The sequence below is a fragment of the Borostomias antarcticus genome (assembly GCF_949987555.1).
Source record: "Borostomias antarcticus genome assembly, chromosome: 1".
Lineage (NCBI taxonomy): Eukaryota > Metazoa > Chordata > Actinopteri > Stomiiformes > Stomiidae > Borostomias > Borostomias antarcticus.
The window spans coordinates 33641585-33666607 of record NC_140234.1 but is presented as its reverse complement, the minus strand read 5'-3'; the positions used below and the strand labels follow the sequence as shown (position 1 = coordinate 33666607).

General features: G+C 42.7%; 1 protein-coding gene across 3 annotated transcripts in view; it reads left to right on the top strand.

Moving 5' to 3' along the window:
* arhgap42b (Rho GTPase activating protein 42b) overlaps positions 1-25023 on the top strand; it is a 70787-nt gene that overhangs the window by 4550 nt on the left and 41214 nt on the right. For all 3 annotated transcript variants that reach the window (XM_084446178.1, XM_084446177.1, XM_084446176.1), the window contains exons 2-3: positions 8649-8744; positions 13057-13118. In XM_084446178.1, coding sequence (XP_084302304.1) covers positions 8649-8744; positions 13057-13118 — 158 coding nt within the window. The remainder of the gene's footprint in view (positions 1-8648; positions 8745-13056; positions 13119-25023) is intronic.

Here is a 25023-nt window from a genome sequence, read left to right as displayed (position 1 = left end):
TGTGCCAGGGAAACAAAGAAATGAAGTGTGGTTCCAAAACGCAGATTTTTATTTAACTTTAATTGGAAAGCAAACTACACGTGCGTTTGCAGTGTTAAGTCATGGATCTTCTCTGAATCTGCAGCTGGGTAGGCTACGTTTTGCAACAAAAAAAGCCGTAATTGTTGCGACATAACATCGGCCACTACCATCGGTGAATGTCATTTTATTTGCCGATGGGCCGATGGCAGTCAACAAGGCCAACATCGGCCGATGCCGATGTTCGGCCGATGCATCGGTGCATTCCTACTTTTATTGTGTCGTTACTCACAGTGTTCCTGGTTATCTCAGTTAAAGTGGGAGAAGGAAAAACAACAATAGCTTGAAGGACAAAGTTAACGTTTGTGAAGATGATTTTTAATTAGACCTACTTCCTCATTTGAAATAAGAGAGCTGCTGTGAATGGGAAGTGTGACACTACTATCACAGCAATTAGTGTCCTGATGGAAATGGCTGTCACATGGAACAAGGTGCTGGGAGCTCCATGCTGGGGAAGTTCTTAACTTCCACATGTGTCAACCTGTAGACAGCAGCATGGGAAAGTGAAATACACCTCTCTTTTCATGTTTTGTGTGTAATTTGAATACCCAAAAACATTTTTGTTGCTATTTGTTGTTGCAACAGTCTTGGTAGCAGGAATTGTTTACTGGTGTTGAGCTAGAAAATAAATGCAGTTGAAGCAAAGTTTTTTCCTTTTTTCTGACTGGACAGGGGTCGTCCATTTTCAGCTTGAGGAATGCGTTTGTGTTTGGTCGCCCTGGAGACGAGACATAGGGCCTACCCAGGGGTCTGTGGTCGTGTAGCAACTGGCCCTTCCACAGCTCTCGCACCAAGCTCTGGTCTGCAAGGGCTCACCTGCTCTTACTGGGCGCAGGTGACACAAACCTGTTAAGTACTGTACACCAACCCTGTTGTTAGGTACACGATAAGCTGTGTTCTTCCCATTATAGTGTTCAGACCTGCTGTCTGAGGAATATGTAAGGGATAATCAACGAGTAGGTGTGCGTTAAACGGTTTTAAGGCACGACGTGGAGGCGAAGAACCACCCGACGCGCAGCGGAGAGGTGTATTTCACTTTCCCATGCTGCTGTCTACAGGTTGACACATGTGGAAGTTAAGAACTTCCCCAGCATGGAGCTCCCAGCACCTTGTTCCATGTGACAGCCATTTCCATCAGGACACTAATTGCTGTGATAGTAGTGTCACACTTCCCATTCACAGCAGCTCTCTTATTTCAAATGAGGAAGTAGGTCTAATTAAAAATCATCTTCACAAACGTTAACTTTGTCCTTCAAGCTATTGTTGTTCTTCCTTTTCCCACTTTAACTGAGATAACCAGGAACACTGTGAGTAACGACACAATAAAAGGCTTTTTTTTCAGCCTTTGTGACCTTGTCTATAATTTACCCATAAACAGAGTATTCCTCACTCCTCAAATATCTTATCCTCTCAGACACAGAAGGGATTTGTGAAAAGGTCTTCAAAGGGAAACGCTTCCCTCTTGCTAGCTTAACGAGAGACTGGGGATCATTTTGATGCATCTGTAGGTGTTCTATGTCTCTTTCATTCTATCTATAGTAGGGGCATAGAGGGAAGGTGGACCACACGGCAGCAAAGTCCTCCCTCACCTGCCTGTCAGCCACCCAGGAGGGGAGGGCCTGTATTCGAAAAGCACAGAGCAGACTACATTACATTACATTACAGTCATTTAGCAGACGATTTTATCCAAAGCGACTAACAATAATTGCATTTAACGTAGGAAGAGCCAATGTACTACTACTTGCCAGAACTCACAAGTGCATCTTCTTTCTAAAACAAGTGACTAAGAGCATAATCTAGTGCTTAAGGCAAAGTGCAAGAATCACAATCTAAAGTACAGTGCAATATAATATAATACAATAAGTGCTTAGGTGGGAGGATTGTTGTAGTACTTCTTGAAGACATGAGATGAGACTAACCACCCCAAGCACTATACCTACTACCTCCAGCTACCAGGAGCTTGCTGACACACACTAGCTCTACTACGCCCTATGGAGTAACTCAATGTGGCACACAGCCTCCGCGAAGTGCCTTAAAACCGTTTAACACACACCTATGAGTTGATTATCCCGCTTATACCATGGCCCCACATGCCAAAAACAAATAAATATGTGCCATTTACTCGCATTTTCTACATTAAAATATAAAGAAATGTTATTTATGTGTTGCTCATTGCTCAGTGTCATTATACAGTAGTCCCTCACTGCTAAATCACGTTGCTATGGAATTACAAATTGAATATCATATTTCTTGGAGGAACAGCGATGACATCCAATAGTTAACATGGGTTTGGAACCATAAGTGAAATGGAAAGTGTCCGTTACCTTTTCTTTCAGCAATGTCTCTCAACCCTGGATACGACCTAGCAACCAAACAATGATCCTAGCAACCCAAACTAGCTAATTCCATAGCCTACTGTACCCATATATCTATGACTGTAGCTACCCGATATTGCTAGATAGCAATGAGCGAAGTGTAGGCTACTGCATATTTGCTGTGCAACATATAAATCGTCCAGCTGTCAAACCTATGTATGATAGCCAGATTGTCCTCAACTCCAAAAGTATTGTTTTCATGTCGTGGTATATCACTGTCAGTCGTACCTTACGTTCATTGCGAGTTGATTTGCGAGGACTGGCTGTGTCATATCATTATGTGAAGCAACAGGGTATTAGAATCCAGCAATTGCCTCTTCACACTGTGATATATTTGGATGCCGTATATATTGTAAATTAATAAACGAGGCGGAGACCGTTTTCCATAAGTCTGGCTTCTTTTACTGCAACTCTTATGCTGTGTTCACACCCAGTTCGCCCAATCTCGCCGTGGGATCAATGGGTGTCCTGGAATCCTGGCCGCCGAGTTCGGCGATTTGCGCCACCCGCCGCCCAGTTCGTGCGAATTGTGTTGACGTTCTATGTAAACTCGCCGTGCCGCAGGAAAAATTTGCGCCCGGTGTGAACACAGCATTAGACTGACGTTCCAAAATCATATCTGGCTACTACACCACTAACGTGCACCACCACGTTATCAAAGTGAAAAAACAGTTTTTGATTTAGGGACAGTGAGGTGTCTGGCTATCATAAAGAGTTTGTTGGCAAATCGATTTGACAACTGGACAATGGATGCATTGCACAGCAAATATGCAGTATCCAACCCTTTGTTCATGGCTAGCTAGCAATGGTACAGCAGGCTATGGGATTAGCTCATTTGGGTTGCTGTCAAAGCCGGCGCATTAATTTAGATCGGTAATTAAACTTCAGCCGAACTACGTGTGCGTATACACGGTTTTAACGTCTGCTGGCCAATCAGAAAAGAGTATTTACCCAGGCCATGGTATAATGTACATTATGGCATATGTGTAATTACATAGGTTAGATGAGGTGTGTGTTGATTACACCTGGTAAATATTCCAGAGCAGACTGGAGCAAGAACTACATGTTCAAAGGGGAAACCTTGAATAGATTACTATTGGTAGTGAAATCTTATAAATACTGGTATTTGAGCTAATGTCTGCAAAGTGCTTTTAGCCCTACATTGTGACCCTCTTCCTCTGGACACGCTGAGGCTAATATTCTCACTGTAGCTCAGTGTGCTAAATGATACGTTTGGCACCCTAGACACCGAAATTGTGTAACTTCCCTGAATGATACACAGATATATGACTTATCTACTGTCTTAGTGCCTTTAAGCCAGTCTCAACAGCATTGTGGCTTTGAGAGGTGGGAGGAGAAATGTGGAAGTGTGTATGTGTGTGTGCGCGCGCATGAGCAGCATGTTTGTGTGTGTGTGTGTGCATGTGTGTGGGAATCTCTAGGCGTGTGTGTGTATAGGCGGTCCTTTACTCCCTGCATTCCCACCTCTAGTGAGTCAGTGAAGCAGCGTGATGTTGCAGCTCCCATGTACTGTATGTGTCACAGTCCCATGTGACCTGCTTTACCAGATCCCGTCGTCATCACACCTGCTGTACTCTGGGACTCCCATCCTGGTATTCTCTAGCCTGGTACAGGTTAGACGTTTTCACTGAGTCTGGACTTTCAGCCGCTTAAAGCGATTTGAGTGGGTGGAAGTACTTGCCATCACAGACAAATTCCTTCAGTCAATCAGCATACCAAAACATAGATCAAACCAAATCCAGTCGGAAGAACGGAGAAAACATTTTCTGCTGTGAAACTCCGCTAGTGCATACTCTTGTTCTTCTTTAATTGTTGTTATTGAGTCTATTTCTGCAATAACTTTTTTTAACACTCATTGCTTCAGGAGCTGCCATTACTGTTCTACTACTAGTGGACCCCTGTATTTCACGTCATCATCTACGGGAACCAATCAGGCACTGGGGGCTAAGGCCTGATTAATGCACGGGCTCACGGGGCTGAAGCCCTGGGCCCAGAGCTCCAGGGGGGCCCGTTGATGGGTCTTGCGCAAGCGGCAATCAATCATGTTTATTTTTATTTTTTTTACATTTTTCCTCCAGTCAACTTACAGCCTGTGTGTGTGAATGGGGGGGGGTTGTTTTGGCTTGATTTGTTTCAGCCAATAAAATTTTAGGCTGGCCGATTACGTACTTACGTGGGTCGGTTGGGCGCGTGATCTGCTGAGTGCTGAGCTGTATTCTGTCAATGTTGTTGACGAGTTTGTGCACAATTAAAGCAATATTTCTACTCTGTATCGATCTACAATCAGCCTTCTCACTAAGTGGCAGACAAAAACGTAAAAAGGCCAAAGAAAAGGAAGCTAGAGAAGCTGCACTTCTTACAAAGATCACCAAATTAACGGGTATTTCACAAAAGCCAGTGATCCTACCCCACCTCAGCAGCAGCAAAAAGGTGAAGGTTCAGCAACATTTGCAAGCATTGCAAGTGGCCGTGTTGTCATCTTGTCGTGTGACAAGAACGTTTATGCCTAGATGACATGTTGCTGGCTTCTTCTACCACGGTCTAATAAAACAAAACAAGGCATTGTGCGTGCGACGTCATCGCACATGCACAGCAACAACAGGAATCGATAGCGGAATCGTTAAGGATTTTGGCTTACGATTCCAAGGAATCGATTCACTGGGAACCGGTTCTCAACAAGAACCGGTTTTCGATGTGCATCCCTACCCACCTCCATTCATTTTTTGGACTTAAGGCTCAGGAGGGAAAAATACCCCCCATTCATTGTCAATGGGGGGAATTGAAACAGACATATCTCGACATTGACCTTATTCACATGGCGGCCATTTCGCTCTTACGTCACGCTCAGGGTGGAAGAATGCGGAAGTATCCATAGACCATATAGTACAAGTTTGTTATAAAAATAACACTTCAAGATTCGAAATAGTTAAAAATAACATCCAGAATACACTACTGGAATTACAAACTCATGATTACCGGACTCTGATTGTTTTTTACCGCGGTAGTTTTCACGTTATGAAATACATGGACGGGAATAAGCTGATGACTAATGCGCTCCTATGTATTTCAGAACGTGAAAACTACCGCGTTATGTAAGAGCGAAATGGCCGCCGTGTGAATAGGGTCAATGGGAAGGTCACAGAGACACAGGGTTTGGACTGGCATAAAGCTCTCGACCTAATGAATGCAGTAATACCAAACGCACGTTTGCGCGCAGAGCCACAAAATGCATTGATGGGTGGAAGTCTGCTCTCAGCACCATTTCTAGTATTTGTTCGGCGTGTGTGCTGCCCCATGTTCATTATCGCTGTGATCTGCAGATAAAAGATTAAAACGAGCAGAATGATATACTGTAGTATATCACCGTGATCCTGAGGCCAGGTATGAGATGAAGCAGATATCCGTCAAACTGTATGGAGTGTGATGTGACGCACATTGTCTTCTGAGAGGAGACAGAGAGAGTGACAGGTAAGCCCTGTTCTGCCTGCCATACAGCAGACGAGCTCTCACTCCGCCTTCAGACACAATAGACGGGGTACTGGGAGAGAAGAGGTTGAAACGAACGTGGAGGCTGAGAGTATATCGTGAGCAGAGCAGAACCAGGGACACCTTTGATCTTGCTATTGTAGAGCTGTAAAGATCCTTTTCCATCCTTTGTCGCGGTCTACTCCTCAGTAAGGGGAGCTTCTGGGCAGACATGCAGAACGCTGCTGCTTCCTGGAGTGGAAGACGGGCAGTAGGTCACCTCCACCGGACTGGGAGGCATAGGTCACAGGTCATCCATAATTGATGGGCCTGGTTGCCTGCTCTGACAACTGGAGCGAGCTATCGATCTCAGGCCTGCAGCCTCGGCGCCGGAGTGGGAGCCTAAGCAGTGCTTAATTGACACCATGCATCTTCTTCTGCAGTCTCCATTTAGTATCTCTCAATACTGCAATGTTCATCAGTCTTAAAAATGCACACTGGATTCACCTAAGAAGCCCAGTCTTATGACCTGATGCCTAGAAATTATCCAGAATAAAAGACAATAAATGGTTCTCTTGGCCACGCTACTCGATTGTTGTGCCTGTTTGTAACAGGCAGCAATTTTCTTTTAACTGAAAGGGTACGCATCACTGAAATAAAAGCAAATAAATATTTTTATTATAAATACTGTATGTATTGTCACGATTAATACAATACAGAAAATTACATTGCAGCGTGTGCATTTTCTCAATTGTTTAGCAATAACGGTAGATTTTTTGGACGTTTCAAAAGCTGTTCCAGAATTTTCATTGTGCCTAGAAGTTCAAAACCAGACAAAACTTTTTTTCACAATAGCAGCTCCCCACACTGTAAAATATGATAACTTACGGTAACATACGGTACGTTCATCTGACTTAATTTTTGGTGCTCTGTTGACGTTACATATTTTGACTGAGTTTGTTCTACTTTTTGTACTTAAACATTTGAAATTAGATTACTGAACTTGGTTATCTGTGTTCCTGTGAATATTCCTCTCACAAAATAAGTTCCTTTACTTAATGGTTATTAAGGCAACAGTTTTCCTCATCATGCAACACATCTTAGGCTGTCTTCACACTTAATTTATTTTTTATAAATATGCTTTATGTGCCTTTTCAGTGCTTTCTGCGCAAGTATTATTTAACCTTAACAACGGGAATCATACATTCTAGCCGACATTGACTAAACCATTATCAAAATTATCACCCTTAACATCAACTAAATTAGTCATATTATACAGGGCGTACTATAAATTAATATCCATCAACTAAAATCCTGGTTAATGAATTAGTAAATCCTACTCTTTCATGTGTATGTGGCTGTATCGTTTGTCTCATATCATACTGTATAACTCCATGCCATGTGAATCGTCCTGATTGGTCAGCTGTCAGAAAGGCACTTGATATCACGCTTTTCTGAAAAGTTAAATGAAATTCAACTCAAAAAGGCAGTGGCCTTTTGCCTTTTCCCATAGGGTTGCATGTAAAAAAAAGCGCTAGTCGTTAGAAGTCTACTGTGAATTTAGAGCTGGCTAGGTTACCTACATTAGCTCAAGATCAAGATTTCTTTATTTGTCACATGTAATGCACGTGTACATTTACAGTGAACTGTGAACAGTGAGTTGCCGTGCTGTTAGCAGACTGCAGATTAACTAGCCAAGTTAAGATAGCTAGCTAATGTTAGCTAGTGCTAATGTTCGCTGTCTCTGTAGTTTTGCCAAAAACCAACCGTTGTCATAGTCAAAACAGCGTTTTACAGCGTACGCTCTAGCACAAAAAGTAAAACTTTTTTCAACTGCAATAAAATCCTAGAGCTCATGGCGCTCACAGCTCTAAAATACTACTTGTCGGTGGACACGCAGCCTTTTACAAAATTCAACTCAAAAAGGCGGTGGCAGCTGAGCTTTTTCCTTTTCCCGTAAGTCTAGTGTGAACACGGATCTTACAGTGCATCAAGCGTGAATAGCAAAAGTTGAGCAATTTCCTGTTCTACATTTTTTCTAATGTCTTCAGTCACAGTATCTTGCCTAACAGACGAGTCTTTCAAGAGCAAAACTCTTTGAACTAAATAAATGGCTGCCAAAGAGACAGTGAAAACAATAGGTGACTCTTTGTTTTCTGCAATGGTCTGTCTGCAATGAATACCTGTATCTTCGACTGTGAAGTACAGTAGTATGCAATCTGAATCACTTCAGTACTGTTGTGTACTGTTACGATTTGAAGCTATCCTACAGCTTTGTCTTAACAATTACGTATTTATAACTTGTGTTTTTATTCGCTGCATTTTGGCAGCAGACTGTTACAAGCACCATTCCACACTTGAAGGTAGACGTTACTTGACAAGATTGAATCACATTGATTGGAGATTTTCTCATCTTTTAACAGACTTGGTCTCACAGGGCGGTTGCATCTGAGCAATTACCGATGACTCATTCCCACTGTGCAGAAATATCCATGCCTACTGTATATGGGCGATTTCACCCTGGCTTAATGCACCCACCTATTGCTCTTATCCTATGTGACAAGGGAGTTAGTATGTCATCCAGAAAGGTCTAGTTTTGCCCACTGAAACGTGTCCAGTGAACAAAGCACACATGAGCTATCTATCCATAGATATGTATCTGATCAACATAATACTGAACATTCATTTCCTCTTTCTCCTGCTCTCCAGACCTGTCTGTCGCTGTCCAGAAGTTCTCCCAGTCCCTGCAGGAGTTCCAGTTTGAGTGTATCGGTGATGCAGAGACGGATGACGAAATGAATATAGGTAAGTCCAGTTAGACCCACACGTAGACACCCAGGGGGTCTCTCTCTCTCTCTCTCTCTCTCTCTCTCTCACCTCTCTCTCTCCCTCTCCTCTTACTAAGCCCTCCAAGATAGGCTGAGCTGTCATCTTAATTAGGACCTTTCCCTGGCATTTCCGTGAGGGTGCCCCTGAGAGACGTATCCTGTGCTGGGTTGGCTCTTGGCTGCACTCCTGAACCAGTGAAGGTCCCTCACTGGGACTCCCTCCCTGCCTCGGACCTAAGAGAGATGATACAGTCCTTTGATTTATCGACTGAATACTGTACCCTGTCAATGAAGAACGGTTAAAGGGAATGGCCTATATCAGGAAATGTTTTCAGACAAAGTTAAGCTTGCTAATTCCTGGAAATAGGATCGAGGCTTCATCTCGCTGCCGTCTGTGGCGCATGCATGATTAATGGTATTGATTTGCTTATGATGTTTCCCCGGTAACTCCTTTCGTCCTGTTAAGAGATCAAAGAGAGACAAATTGTGATCTGTGTCAGAGATTAATGGAGGCGTGAACCTCCCCACTTCCAAAAGGAGCGCGAAAGGAGTGTGGAGGCAGGGCCTGCCTGGGCCCTAACGGGCGGGTCTATCCGCCCGGCTCCACCTCTCAGCCTGCCCCACCCCCTGAGCAGCCCAGCGCTGGCTTCCGTGGCGCTGGAGAACGGTGACTCACAGTCCGGCTGGGTGGTCTAAACTGGATGTGAAACCTTCCGTTTGAGTTTGCTACACTCATATGAATTTGTCCCTATTTTTTTTTTTACACTAAGCTCCTGCCAAAGCTGGCTGATGAGCACAGTTGAAGAGGACCAATTACGCTCATCGCAAAAAAAAAAAGAAAATAAGAACCGCCTGGAAACATGCCTCATTATGAGATGATGTTCTCTAATTTGGAGTGATACGACCCTGCAATGGCCCCAATCAAGAGTTCTGTTGGCCTTCGTTTGAACAGTGGAGATTTAGCTGTTCACCTGCTATGCTATTCTCTCTGCCCAGACATACACACTCTATTGGGCAAAGTGGAAGACCCCTGGATCAGGCTCTGATCACTGTGCTACATGCATCTGCTCAAATCATGTCATTGACTGTCTGATGTAAGCAAATGGGGATACATCTTTAGTTAGCAGCTCCATACACAAAATGCAGGCTTTATATACTAAACATATGTATACATATGTCTGTGTTTATATGTATGTATGTTTGTATGTACAGTATGTATTCCATATTTTACACATGCTGTATGTATGTATATATTACTTGTTATATTTTATGTTTATTTTCTATGTGTGTCTATTCTGCATTTCCAACCTTTGTTGTAATTTCCCACTGCTGAAACATGGGTATCTTCCAAGAATGGAGATTATTAAAGTTCATATCTATCTAAACGGTGGACAATGCAATACTGTAGTTAGATTTGAAAGCAGTTGTTTGCACTTTGCAGTCATTCTCACAAAATAACATTGATGATTCCAGTGGTAAGCTACTGCACTCTAAAACAACACGGGGCTCAAAAATAAGAGCTAGATTAAGATATACTGTAGGTGATGGTGATTCCCTTGACTGGACTCGCTCCATGTAAACAAAATAATGTTTGCAGAATTTGCACTTCCAGGATGCCAATAGATTCTGGCACAAAGTAATCCTCTGGCCAGCTAGGATTCTCACTCACATGTCTCTGTCACTGACGGTGATACGCCACAGACCTACATTATAGTGCACAATGCTGAGGCATGAGCAGAATTCAAGCCAACACGTGCGGTCGATGGCGTGACAGCATAGCAAACACAGCTGTCTGTCTTCTACACACCACAGCCTACTTCAGCCCCCTTTCTCCATTATGATTCAATACCCTATAGGGTAGAGTTCTTCGTCATAGCTCCATGATACAGTCATATACCGTACGGCCCAACCAGGAAGTGGATGCTTGTGCAAACATTACATTACATTACAGTCATTTAGCAGAAGCTTTTATCCAGCATACACGTGGGGTGAATGTATATGTAGGCTCACGTCCATCCCTCTTCTGATCATCTTCTTTAATTTACATTTTTCACATCTGGGTTTTTTTCTGAAGCTTTCAACAGGAATTCCCTCTTTCGCTCATGTTAACCAATCAGGGCATGTTCACTTGTCTGAGTATTTCAAAATACTGGCCTCTATAACAAAGAAATTCACTTCCTCCATCTTATTGCTCAAATAAATCAATTTTCTGTTTTTTTGGTATGTTTATTGTAAACGAGAAATAATTACATTATGGTTGGTGGTTAGAGGCCACAAAGTCATAGAATGCAATACCCCTTTCAACAGATTTTACAGTATAAGCCAATACATTTGAGCAGTATCGTTCAATAGCTGCTTAAAGAGAAAAACTTTTTCAAAAGTGTTTTGGTATCGTCTCTGTGATTCCTTGCCAATTGACAGCAAAAAGGGCAGAATTACTATCAGAAGAGAGAAATAAAATTGCTTTTGCTGAAATCAATCTGGTCATCAATGAAACCTGGCTTTCTGACTGACATGGCCAGACCCTTGCACCAACCCCAGCCTGCCTCTTGAAGCAGCGCTGGTGAAATTCACTTTGATGCTCCCAACTTCCCAACAGAACACCAGGAGACTGTTTGTGGTTCCAGACGAGTTCAGCTGACCTTCTATCGATTTCTCTCTGACTTCCTGCAGTGACATTCAGAATCCACCAGTTATCTAGGAATCTATTGGGACAGCAAGATTGATGTATTGGCCTTTTGATGTGGTTATAGAAATATTTTAATTGCTCTAAAAGTTACAGGATCTTGTTCCTCCTAAGGTCATGCTTTTATTCTACCAGAGGTGTCCAAAAAGGCTGCAAGGTGACCTGAAGAATTCAGCGAAGAGTATTGTTGCCTTTTTCAAGCCATCAGAGATAGAATGTGAGCTAGGGCAGGGATTCTCAACCTAGTGTAACTTAAGACCCACTTTAGAGTGTTACAAAAATTCCGAGGACCACCTTCCCAAATACATAAGGAAAAAAAACTTAACATGACAAAAAAAATTGCTTGGCGTGGTGATATTCAAATGTTATTGGTCATTTTTTATTTATATGCAAGTTCTTGAGTACATTTACATATAAAAATAACTAAATAGTAAATTACCAAGCTTATTCTTTTCTAACCATTTGGCACTAGGCTACCCCCGCGGCTCACTTGATCACACTCTGCAGACCACTGGTTGAGTGGCTGAGCTCGGGGATATGCTAGCGTGGAGTTATTCCAAGATGATAACTTTCAAACTAAATTTAAATCAGAGGGTCCAGTTGTGTTCCCCACAGGGGACCTGTTGTATTAATCTGAATCACTGTTTGCAGCTCCTCCTGATGGAGCAGATCGACTCAGGAGATCAATTACTTTTCCTGCATTAACCAGTGAATGATATGAAGGCTGTAACCCCACTCAGACTTCCATTTCCAGTTTAAAGTGTCTAATCTTGTCCCATCAACGTCTCCAGCTGTGTCCCACCCCCCCCCCCCCCCCACCTGGCTCTGTGCTGTTGTTAAAGGAGGCTGGGGCATTAATAGGAGTCCTAACCGCCCATAGGCTCATTGGCACAGACTCACGTCTCCCTTGCATATGAGGCCACTAAAAGCTTTTGGTATGTAAATGGACAGAGTGTTGGAGATGATGCTCGGCCTCTGGGCCAGGCGGCCCCGGCTGATAATGATGTTGTTGTGTTGGCAAGCAGATCAGCTCAGGCTTCTGCTCGACGACTGAACGCAGAGCGACATGGAGGCTTACCAACGGAGGCCAGCTGTTTTCCGGCCCTGCTTGAGTGAAGCTTGGAGGCCATCAACGTACAACGTACAGTCCACTGCCAGATGAGACCATATCAGCAGATACATCTGCCTTTCATCAGCAGGACTGGGACACTGTGCAGGAAGTACACAAGCACTTCTACTCTACTGTTATCATCACAGTGCTTGCAAGGATGCCAAAGCAGCGCTGCATTCGGACTGTACTGCGGGAAGATTACGTGTTAACGTCCTGAAACTGCGACTTTCCCTTACAGACAGCATGAATGCTCTGAGGTTTCACACTCCTGAAGAGGCTCTAATGATGGTCCTTGAACAAAGTTTATTGATGAAATGCAATAAACTCAAGGTTCTTTGTGTCACAAGTAGCTACTGCACCTATTGGTCCAGCATACAAATGCATTAGTGTAACGACTTGGAGCAACAGATCGATGTGTGGTATTTGCTTAGTGGAGTTCATTATCATCCAGTATACCACTATATTCCACTCACTGTACATTCTGTTTTACAGCCCAGTCCTTCAAAGAATTCTCCCAGCTGTTGAACACAGTCGAAGAGGAGAGGAGACGCTTGGTGAGAACACTTTTTTTTTTTATGTCATCTCAATGTTCCCCTGAGACATTGTCTCTTATGAAACTGTTTTTGTTTTGTTTTTGTTCTCTTTTAAGCTTCTCTTCGTCTCTTCTATCTTTTATCTGGCCTTAGACTATTTGTGTTTTAACACAATTTTGCACATGGCACATTTAAGATTCTCTTGTCAAGGATTAAAAAAATATTATTATATTTTGTTCTTCTCTGGCATAGAAAGCAGAATGATTCTGAATATCACTGGTCTCTCAATGTCTCTCATTGGTACTGTCCCAAATTGCCACCTAGCTGATTATCTTTAAGAAGAGTCCACGCTGAGCTGAAGCCTCTGTCCTATAAGTCAGACCAGCCATCCCAGGGCATTAATAATTCGAAGGGACTTTGCAGGAGTGTGTGGCATACTAACCCCTTTAAGTCAGCGTGACTGGACTGGGTGGCTTTCCTTGTCCCTCCAGACTGGACCCTGGCACACAGCTCTGGCATCGTCTAGCTGGCAGAACGCAAGCTGGCTGATGGGCTGTGGGCCATAATAGCCATGGCAGAGCTGCTGCCCTGTTTTCTGCTTACTGTATCCGTATGAACCACAGCTTCTGAGCAGCCAGTCTGATTATAGCCCAATTTAGAATGTTCAGACTGAGTGATGGTCTGCCTGGCAACAGCTTACAACACTCATGTACCTCTTCTAATTGCGTGGATATTAAAGGGTCAACCTTGGAATATATAGCCACAGCCATCATATTTATGAATCAGAGAAGAAAACAACACATTCTTTACGTACTGTAAAAGCCTCAAAACAATCTTACAAATACATACAATAAATAAATGAAGTGAGGAGGCCTAGTCTGAGATGGCTAAAACTCCAGCCAATTAAATCACACATACACATAGCGAGTCAGATCAAAGTGACGGCTAGCCGGAGACAGACGGAGAGGATTGGTTGTGAAACTTCTTCTTTCTTCTCTCATTTCCTGAGTTGAGCAGCCCTTAAGAGAACTTGCATGACAGTAGAACAAAAAACCTTTTCAGGCGAGAACTGGTCGCCTTCTCCATATCACGCACTCAAGTGTTGAAGAGAATTAGATGTCCAGGTTTTTCAGGAGTGTATTAGAAAGAATTATAATTGGATTTTACAAACTTCTGACAGATGTTCTCCATCTGACAGTTAAAGAATCTGTAGTAGGTGTAAACTAATTAACTAATTAGTGTGACCTCTCTCTGCCTGGTTTCTCTGTGTCCTCATGGCGTATTCATCATTAGACATGATTTAGATGACAGATACAGCATATAACAAAGACACACCTGTGTGTTCCAAAGGCTCCTAGGCTTTGCAGTTGTCTGTTCAACTTAATTCCAATAAGTGTTCTGTGCTGACGATTTACACAACGTTTGTTCTATTGTTTGATTTTCAAATCAAATCAAATGTTATTTGCATGGCACATTTCATACACAGAGGCCACATAATGCGCTTTACAGAGAGCAATGTGGGGATTGACATAGATCCTACCCCTACATTTTCCAGAGATAGATGACAGATAGATACATAGAGAGACAGACAGACAGGAAGAAAAGTGCTTTTTTCTAACCACATAAAAAGATATACTTTGCATGCAAAGATGTATAGGTAATGAGCACAGGTCAAGATGTCTTAGAATAGCCATCTTAAAAATCAGTCAGAGCTTTTGCTCCACTCCTGAGACTTCCCTGCTCCTCATATTCAACCTATAACTAATAGGATGATGTCGGGCAGCTCATGAAGGAAATTCTCCAAATATTTTCCATCATGCAGTGGATCATCTTTCTCTGATTCTCTGGAGCTGCATCACCTGCTAGGGGTGAAAAAAGGCAGAGAGCTGCTAATAGCCAGAAGGAAAGATCTTCTACCAGGATAATTCTGAAGCAGACAGTCAGTGAAACTAAGTTTCCCCATCACATCCTAACACATGTTCATCTAAATCTATGCAGTCTTTCATAATGAGGAGTATCCTGTGTCCTTAAAACATGATGTATGATTAAATGTATTATCTGGGACTTCTTAGCCCTCTATAGTTAAAGCACAATGTGTGCTAAATGAGAGTCAGCTTTTAACCTGTGTTGATAACTACTAGTAGATTACTATGGACAGATGTGATCAGGGCCAGACATGAAGTAGCTTGTTAAAGGAGTCCTATTATGCTAATTTTCTAGACACCGCCAGGCTATATGACACCATTCGACTACAAACAATAAAAGCAAGATTCTGTAGGCCGAGGGGAATCCAATGATGTCCACTTCTTAACATTTGATCATTTTTAATGACCGCTCGATGAACTAGAAGTCTACAAATTTCATTCCACTAATGTTACTCTAACATACGATGAGAGGCAAAAGGGGAGTTTGTTCGTTTTAGCTAGCGTTAGTACTATATGCAAACAAACACACAGCATAATTACTTACAGTTTCTGTATAATTTCCACGGACAGTTGGTATTGCTTGATCATTCAGAAAGAGTTTATCTGAAAATCCTTTATTGTACTGACCCAGGTTGGAAAATGGCTAGCACACACTGCCAGTGTTTTGCCAATTTCATCAGGAACGTTGCCACCAAAAATAAAATGTATCCACTCAGCTCTGCTGTCCTTTGAGCTTGGGAGACGATCTGTGCTGCTTAGTACATCCAAATACAAAGCATTTTTCATGCGAAGACATTATGCTAGCTAGCGGGACCTGCAAATAATGTCAGCCTTTATAGCCATGTAAACAAACACAGGTGATTGGAGGTATTCAGATGGGGGCGGGATTATTATAATAGGTCCCCGACTGTGACGCAAAGTGACACGGGAGATTTGAATGGCTTGCAGGGAATGACTTTTTTTTCTAATGTTTTCAATTCGGCTGACCACAACAAAATGACTGGGTTGTTTCACTTCATACTTTGTGTGTTAGTAGGCCCATCAGAGACTCAGATGTACATGCAAAAACAATGAAAAAGTTAGTTTTGAAAACGTGGACCCCTTTAAATAATGAACGTCACTTTCGCCGCAAGTCTCAACTTCTACCATCTGCTCCTGCAATGGAACCCTCTACCCCCTACCCCATCCCCTCTCTCATCCTCTCCCCCATCCTTCTCCCTCCCACCTCCTCCCCCCATCACCTGCCTCCTCCTCTCTCTTCTCCCCCATCCCCATAGCCTTAACATCTGGACTGAATCTGGAACCAAAAATAGAAAGTCTCTGACTGATAAGAGAACTTTGAGAGAGTCCACAAATGCAGGAGGAACGTTCATGTGTCTCCAATAAAGCCTTCTTCCTGTGGTGGATTATTAACTAACATATATATTTAAGGTGCTCAGGATAAGGTCTGTCTCCCTGGGAGCCCAGAGCGCAGCCCTGCCCTGTCAGGCATGAAGAGTTTTATTGTCTGGCGGTTTGGCAGGAGGCCTGGTCTTGATTCTCCTTGCCTGTGCACTCAGTGATGTGGCTTGCCAGCTAGCCAAGTGTGTTATTCTAGGAGAAGACTTATCAAATTCTTCTTTTAAAGACGAGCCTGGTATAATTCCTCTGCTGCTCGTCTCAGCAGAAAAAGGGAGAGGAGAGAGTGAGAGTGAAAGAGGTTCTAGTTCTGCATGATTTGACGTGGTTCAGCACCGCTGGGCTTGGATGGCATTTAAAGGGGAAGGGCACTGCCCTGATCTTGTGGCTTCTGCAGTGCTGATCAGATCCCCGTGGGAGGCTTCTTTGTGGCTCGGTTGGAAAATGGATTTCCCCTTCCTGTGTTCTGTTGCTGATAAGCTTTCAGAGAGAAGCTATCATCGGGTGCTCCTTTTTAGATTCAGCCCCATGCTAATATCGATACGTGCCACATGGCTGATTAAATTAGCTCCCTTCTTCATAGCCATTATCACAGGCTTTGTTTTTTGCTCTGAAGCTTGAGGTGCAGAATCAGTTGTGAGCGTGGAACTCACTGAATTAGATCAGCCAGCTACTCTTTCCCTTGCTAACGTGTTGGTTATTGGTCCAGAGTTAAGAGTGAGGTTTTCTTTGGATGGTAACAGCTCAGACGGTCGGCGTTTCACTTGTTTCAGTCGTCTAGAGAAACAAAATTGAATCGTCTGTGTCACTGAATGCCTTTGTGCTAGAATACGAAATGATCACACAGAGAGAGATGTTTCATGCTGCTGTTGTTTACCAGTATGCCAGTACAGTGGGCTGAGTGTGTGGGCACCTTGTGTGCAGGCCTGCGTGCCCAGAAACTTCCCACTGACTGGGAGGCAGCGGCGGCAGCAGAGAAAGGAGTCTTTTGTTCCTGACATTTGTGGTGGCTTGTTAAATTAGCCCCCGGAGAGTACAGTATCTGGATACATGGCTTGTATGGAAGCTTTGTAGTCCATGGCCCGCGTTTCAATGTCAACCGTAGCTAACTAAAGCTGTTTACCAGTGCGGGGGGAAAAGTTGAGCTGCCTATAAAAGCACATGTAGATCGTGTCTCAGGCAGAGTCATTTATCTTGTGAGGGATGAAGTCATCCAACTTCTGTGTCTCTGTTGCAGCACATATTGTTAACGAGAGAACTAACCGGATCCATCTACTGCAGTCTGTATGCCAGACTGCTCCCAGCACAAACACCACGTCCCCTGTCAGAGAGGCACTTCTTAGGAATGATAAATGCTTCAATTAAAGAAGAACACGCCACAAAAGCTTATCTCCATGCTCAGATTAACTGTCTAATACCAAGGTCCAGTAGGAGGAGATTAACTGTCTAATACCAAGGCCCCTGTAACAAGCAGGGCAGATCAAGTTAGTCCTCCCCAGGTTTACGTAAATCCAAATTATGGGCTCCGGGAGATTAAGCCAGTAAACCAGTCTTTAGAAGACAGACAGACAGAGCCATGTCTCTGTTTTAAGACGCATTGTATCATTCCTGCCCCACCTGTACTTAACAGTGGTTTTTCCGTTCTGTGAACTATGTGCTGGACCTTGTATGAGTATGCATGCGCTGTTTGTGAATACTGTATGTGTTACCACAGCCAGGTCAGTTATAAGACTATGAATTCCTGGTCTGGGAAACATTTTCTCTCACAGTGTACATAATCAGTCTGCAGACACAGAGTGGGAACCTCCCTTGAGCAATGAGAGCAGTACTGAGACGTATCCAAGAGATTGAAGGGTCTAACGATTTCCCTCACTGGTCTATGAGGTCAATGAGAAGTAAATTTATCTTATACGGTCACAGAGAAACAGGTGTAATTGGCTTGTGTGACTATGTGGCTATTGACCACAATTATGTGTGTGGGTGTCTGTGTGTGTGTGTGTGTGTGTGTGTGTGTGTGTGTGTGTGTGTGTGTGTGTGTGTGTGTGTGTGTGTGTGTGCGTGTGTGTGTGCGTGTGTGTGTTTAGTGCAGTGCTGGTGCCATTTGGACAGGGCTTCTGGGTGAGCTGTTTGCTAACATAATGCATTTCCTGTTGGTCCTCTGTGCTCTGTAGAATTGGATTCCACACTGCCAGGGGTGTTGAAACTACTCCTCACACACATACAAATTGTACAGTATTCTCCACTGTATTGCACTGAAGGCTCACTTTGCAGTCATTAATATATAAAACATCTTCATTAAAAATCAGTGTTAGTTCAGTAGAGAAATTAAGGTGGAAGTTGGAAGAATTGCGTTCGGGGGAAATACAGTATGTTGTCAGAAATAGAGATCCCTATAAAAGTGCTTTGTCACCCTGACTTATCAGGCCCCTGCACAGCCCATTCTCTGTTTTGGCTGAGGTTTCAGTAAAAAGTGAATGATTCATTCTGTCTCCTAGTGCCTCTAACGAGAATGTTAATCATTACGTGTTATTAGGAAGTATAGAGATTTGAGAGGTTTTCACAGACTAGCTCTAGGTGTTACTGCCATATGAGATGAAGACTGACTTGCCAAGCTCATCTCACACACTAGTCCCATTCTCGCTGTTGGAGATGTGAGTGTACGACTGAAACATTCCTCTGGCTCTCACTGCCTCTTCTCTAATGTCATGGAATGTGGTTCTTCTTCTGTCACTCTGAAATGTGAGTGTCTGTAATTCTCATGATGAAACAGGAAGTGACCTCATCCTCTCAGTAGCATCACATGATTTGTGGCAACAGTCTTCTCCTGGCTTCATTCTATGGTCCAGCTTGTCTACTAGCATAGGCGATTTTACCCTCTGAGAGTAGGGGGGGCAACATTTTGACGTGAGAAAAAAAACAGTTCTCCCGTCCCGTCCCATCTATTTACAAAGAATTACAGTTGTGAACAGTATGCTAATAAGAAATCCGTATGACAATTCAATATGCACAACACATCAAACTTAATCTAGACACCACGAGCATGTCAATATGACTTTATGACCGAGCACTAGGCCATACCCAACATCACAACATCAAACTGCAGCTGCCTGCTGGTGCTAGCTTCCTCGCCGATGGTGATGTTGCTAGTGCTAGTGCTAGCTTCGATAGCCTCTGGAGCACTTCTGCATTCGATTGCACCTGCTGCGGTTTCATTTCGAGTGGTAGCTTCTTCATTAGCATTGCCTTTTTTTTTTTTTTTTTTTTATGAAGAAGTGGTCAGTTGTTTCATTGCTCTTTTCTCCATTGTGAGCAGGTTAGCTAGTTGTAGCTTGTTGAGCACTGAGCAGTACAGTCAGATCTCATTTTTTTGCGGTAACAGATCAAACCGGAAATAGTTGAGGTCCACGGACAAGTTGTGCCATTGGTGGATTAAGATTTTTTTTTTTTTTTTAAAGGTAGTTTTTTGTAATGAAAAAAGTAATGAATACACTTTTAAAATGAATGATGACCTAACACAAACTGGTACAAACCACAATTATTTATTTATTTATTTGTGTTAATTAGTTTAAAAAAAAAAAATGTTTCGCCCATGTCTACTAGTGTGATGCCAGCATGCATAGTTGTAGATCTGATGATAATTTGGTTTTGGGAGCTTTGTAATGTATAACAGTATAGAGATAACTATTATTTTTGAAGAAATGTAGTTAATTTGTGATTAGTAATTCATCACATTGAATGATTATTCTATCAGTTTAGATGTTACTGCTTTTGACTTGGTGTATTCACCTGTTTGTATCATGGATACTAATGTGAAGTATTAGGCACTAACAAAAAAAACCATTCACATTTCCCATAGGGATTTAGAAAAATTACCTAAATAAACTTTTTAAAACAGGCTTTAAGATAGTTTATATAACATGTTGTTTTATGAGTTATATCTCCCAAGGTATTGCTGCTGTTACATTGTCTGTAGTAGAATGTATTCTTAGAAAAAGTATTCCCTCCCAGCTGAAAGAGATGAACTCGTACAACAAAACGTATAGAAGCCACTGGCCTTTCGAAAGAGCACTGCAACACCCACAGACACACCAGGCTCTCTTCATTCCGCAGAGCTGCCGTACCGCAGCATGGACTGAAAAGGCTAATTGAAACCCAGTGTCTTTTCAAACAGGGTTCAGCTCTCAAGGACATAGACTGGACTCACTGCTTACATTCAGTGAATTCTTCACTTATTTGGACCAGATGTTTATATTGTATGACTTCTTTTTGTTAATGACCGCTCTGCCCAAAGGTCAAATTGGAATCACCTTTCCCGGCAAGTAATACCAGACTATTTTCCACGAAATGTGAAATTTTAAGACAGATTTGTTAATATGAAATAGCTTTAGTTAGAAATGCTTGCCATGGATTTGTACCTTGATGTAAGTCCCCCCCCCCCAATTTCAATCCAGCCTTTGACCCCAGACTGGTCCAGTGGGAACCAGTTCACCACAACAATCCTATTGACACACACACATATGCATATGCACACACACACACACACCATATCAACATATCAACGACAATGAACATTCACACCCACCACATCAGCTGGGTTGTCTGTGACAATGAACACACACTCACACACCATACGGTATCACCTGGCAATGAACACACACACACACACACACACACACACACACACCATATCAACTGACAATGAACACACACACACACCATACATGCACGGATCATCATGAGCACAGGCCCTGGACACAATGGGCCATGGGCCCTTACATGCGCAAATAGTAGCCTACACACACTCGCAGAACAAGTTACACCCGGGCCCAGGTGCAGAAGGCACGACCAGGCCCTGTATATGCTGTATATAAACACAGTCTGGTGGGCGCCCTGGTGGCTCATCGGGTTAAGGTGCGTACCATAAAGGCGAGCCCTTACCGCAGCGGCCCGGGTTTGCATCCGGCTCAGTCCCTGTGCTGCATGTCCTCCCCCCCCTCTCAATCTCCCACATTTCCTGTCAATCTTCACTATCCTATCCCAATATGCAGAAATGCCATAAAAAAATCTTAGAAATAAATAAATACAGTCCTGTGCATGGTGGTGAAGCCAGGTTCAGAAACACACTACAGGCTACTGTTGTTATGGGGCTTAATAATCCATTAGACCTCGTTTGTCTTTGTTACATCGCTTACAAGCCTTAATTGCGACATTTTTCTCACATGTTACAGAATATAGAACTTATTTAGACCATTTTGGTTCATCTATAATCTGTCTTAAATAACTACTCACTACTCCTACAGTTTTTAAGCTACATTGACATAATATTAATAGTCAATCAAATAAAATAGCACTATGTGCCAGCCTGCACACGGAGCACAAATCATAGACCACAGCACACCCCCAAGAGTTTAGCACCACTCACAGTTCACTTAGGCCTATTAGCAATGGCACAGCAGCCAGTTCATCAAGCAGGCGTACTCACCACTATTGGAAGGGCACTCTGAGAGCCTTGTAAGTCATCCACATTGCACCCAATGTCCAACTTCTTTTCCCTGGTCATTTTTGATCAATAATATTGCCAATCGAGTTTTCAATTAGTTTTAGTTTGGAGAATGAGCACTCGGCAGTTGCAACGCGATGGGGAGAGTGAGAAATAACAGCAAGGCTGTATTATCATCACTGAATGATGACGGCCAACGGTAAATGGTAAATGGACTGCACTTCTAGAGCGCTTTTATCCAAAGCGCTTTACAATGGCCTCTCATTCACCCATTCACACACACATACACACACCAATGGTGGCAGCTGCCATGCAAAGTTCTAGCCTGCTCATTGGGAGCAATTTGAGTTTCAGTGTCTTGCCCAAGGACACTTCAACATGTGGACAGGAGCAGCCGGGAACCGCCAACCCGATGATCATTGGACGACCCGCTCTACCACTGTGCCACAGCCGCCCCCAACAAAATTTGTCTTAATTTTGGCAGGCTGGATTTTCCTTGTTCCAGATTTTTTTTCTTTTCATTTTTTGAGCTCCACTTTTGTGTTTATATCTGCTCATGTTGCTCAAGTTGTCCATTGAACTTCTACTAGTTACAGTAACAATGCGCGCCAAGTGATTGATGATGACATAGCTTACTGATTTTTTGGCAAAGCGTTGATGAGCAGCATGTATTACCCAACATACATTGGCGGCGATTAATTCACTCCTACATCGGCTGAATACAATGGCTGCCCGGGTCGCGGAACTGGTTAATTGACAAAACATTCAAACAATTTATTAAATTTTTTTGAAAGCCAAGGGCCCTTATTGGCTCCCAGGCCCTCAGCACCTGCCTCTTTTGCCCGTGCGGTAATCAGTGTATGACACCATACAGTAACACCTGGTAATGAATGCACACACACACACCATATCAACTGGGTTGCCTGTGATGGTGACTCAGTGTGAATCAGCACATCCTGGCCCAAGGCTTCTATAATTAAGACAATGAATCAGACCTGATAACAGCTTGGAAACACAGACACATAAGCCAGACATGACTGAAAATCTGCTCTGGAGCCAACACTGTTCATTAATAACACCCTTAATGACATTCCAATCACTTTCCGCAAATTAATCTGAGAATAACATTGTTGATTTGTTTGCTACTTCGACTAGCCAAGCAAGCGCCAGTGAGATCCGGTGTATTGACAGTCCTTCCTGTGGCCAGTAATGAAATAGCTGAGGGCTATTGCATCCTCCCATCACGCTCCACTCCTTCATGTGGATCTAATCCTGCTGAGGGAGGATGTTCCCCAGGGGAACCAGTCCAGAGAGCCTTATATAGAAGTTATGCATGAATGTTAGATTCAATTCATCGATAAATAATTATCAGCTGCAATCTGAGAAACTAAAAAGAGTCAAGTTTGCTTTCTAGGATTTAAAATGACATGATATATAATGTAATAAACATTCTGTTCATTAAATCTGGCCCTTGTATTTGAATTACTGAGGGTTCTAACGATGTAAACACAATTGAGTTTCTGCTAGAAAAAGTAGAAGCTTTAACACGTACATTATATTAAGCACCAGTGTTGAGGGGGAATGAAAAAAGAGAGACCGGCACTCATGGTAGTCTATATTAAATTGCCATTTTAATGGGCAGAAAGAGAGAACGTTTTGGCGTGGAGCCTTCGTCAGCAATCAAAAAAGCTTGCTGACGAAGGCTCCACGCCGAAACGTTCTCTCTTTCTGCCCATTAAAATGGCAATTTCATATAGACTACCATGAGTGCCGGTCTCTCTTTTTTCATTTGAACTTCACCAACCGGGCATCTGGACACTGTTACTTATTCAGGAGTTGTGCGTTTTACCTCTTTTTCTTCTGTGTATGAGGGGGCCCACAGGTTATTTTTAGACAATGAAATGAAAAATGAAAAACACTGTGATTTATGGGTCATACCAACATGTATTTTTCTCCAGAAGGAAGGGGTGAGAGAGAGAGGGAGAGAGAGAGAGAAAGAATTTGCAGTGTCACAGTAATTACATAACATTAATCAACATTAAGAAAACATATTACATTAACAATAATAAACAAAATGACATAAACAAGAATCAATAAACAGAATTGCATAAACAGGAAACGGGAAACAATTCAAAAACAATTTTTTAAATATGTAAAAACTGTGGCCAATGTTCTAAACCGACCCATGGACACTAGAGTACCTAGTTTCAATGTGCTGTGCTGTTGTTTTTTACATCACAGAGCTCAACCTGTAGTTTAGCACATACAGACCTACTTTACACGCAGAATACCATGTTAAATCTGGCACCAACAAATGACACCGTCTCACTCCCAACAGCGCTCCAGCCCTCAAGATATCGAAAACAAAGGAAGGGACATTACGTCACTTGTGTAGCCTGTGCAAGCCGATTGGTGCCAACTGTGAAAACTTTCTGGTCGGCTGTCATTGAAATGAAAGGGATTGCCATCTTGCATTTCATTTCAAGTCTTTATTTCCACTCGGGGTCCACTGAGGGAGACCCTCATTTTCGGCGGAGCTGAGTTTACAAGAATAAAGCATATAAAGTACATACACAAACAATTAAATAGGATAATAAAACACATTTCTTCAAGCAAAGCAATTACAAATAGAAACAAAATGACCCTTTGTTATGACCTTAAAACGATTAGTGGATGGGAGATAGTGTTTTGTAGTAGGTTCCAGGAGTGAGGAGCAGCAAATGAAAAGGCAGTTTTGCCGAGCTCAGTCCGAGTACAAGGGACATCCAGAACAAGCCAAGCATTGGAATGAGTAGGATAAGGATTAACACATTGAGTTAATAACCTGCAGATGTAAGGAGGCAATTTACCAAAAAGTGCCTTAAGGATGAACAACAACCAATGAGTATTTTGCCTCTTTTCAAGGGAGACCAACCAACCATGTCATATAAAAGGAAATGGTGAGTATTATAACTGGCACCTGTAACAAATCTAAAGGCAGAGTGATAATTTGAATCCAGTGACTTTAACGTTGACGATGCCACATGTCTATAAATCACATCACCATAATCCCAGACAGATAAGAATGTTGTTTCCACAATTTTTTTTGCTGCAAAACATGGGA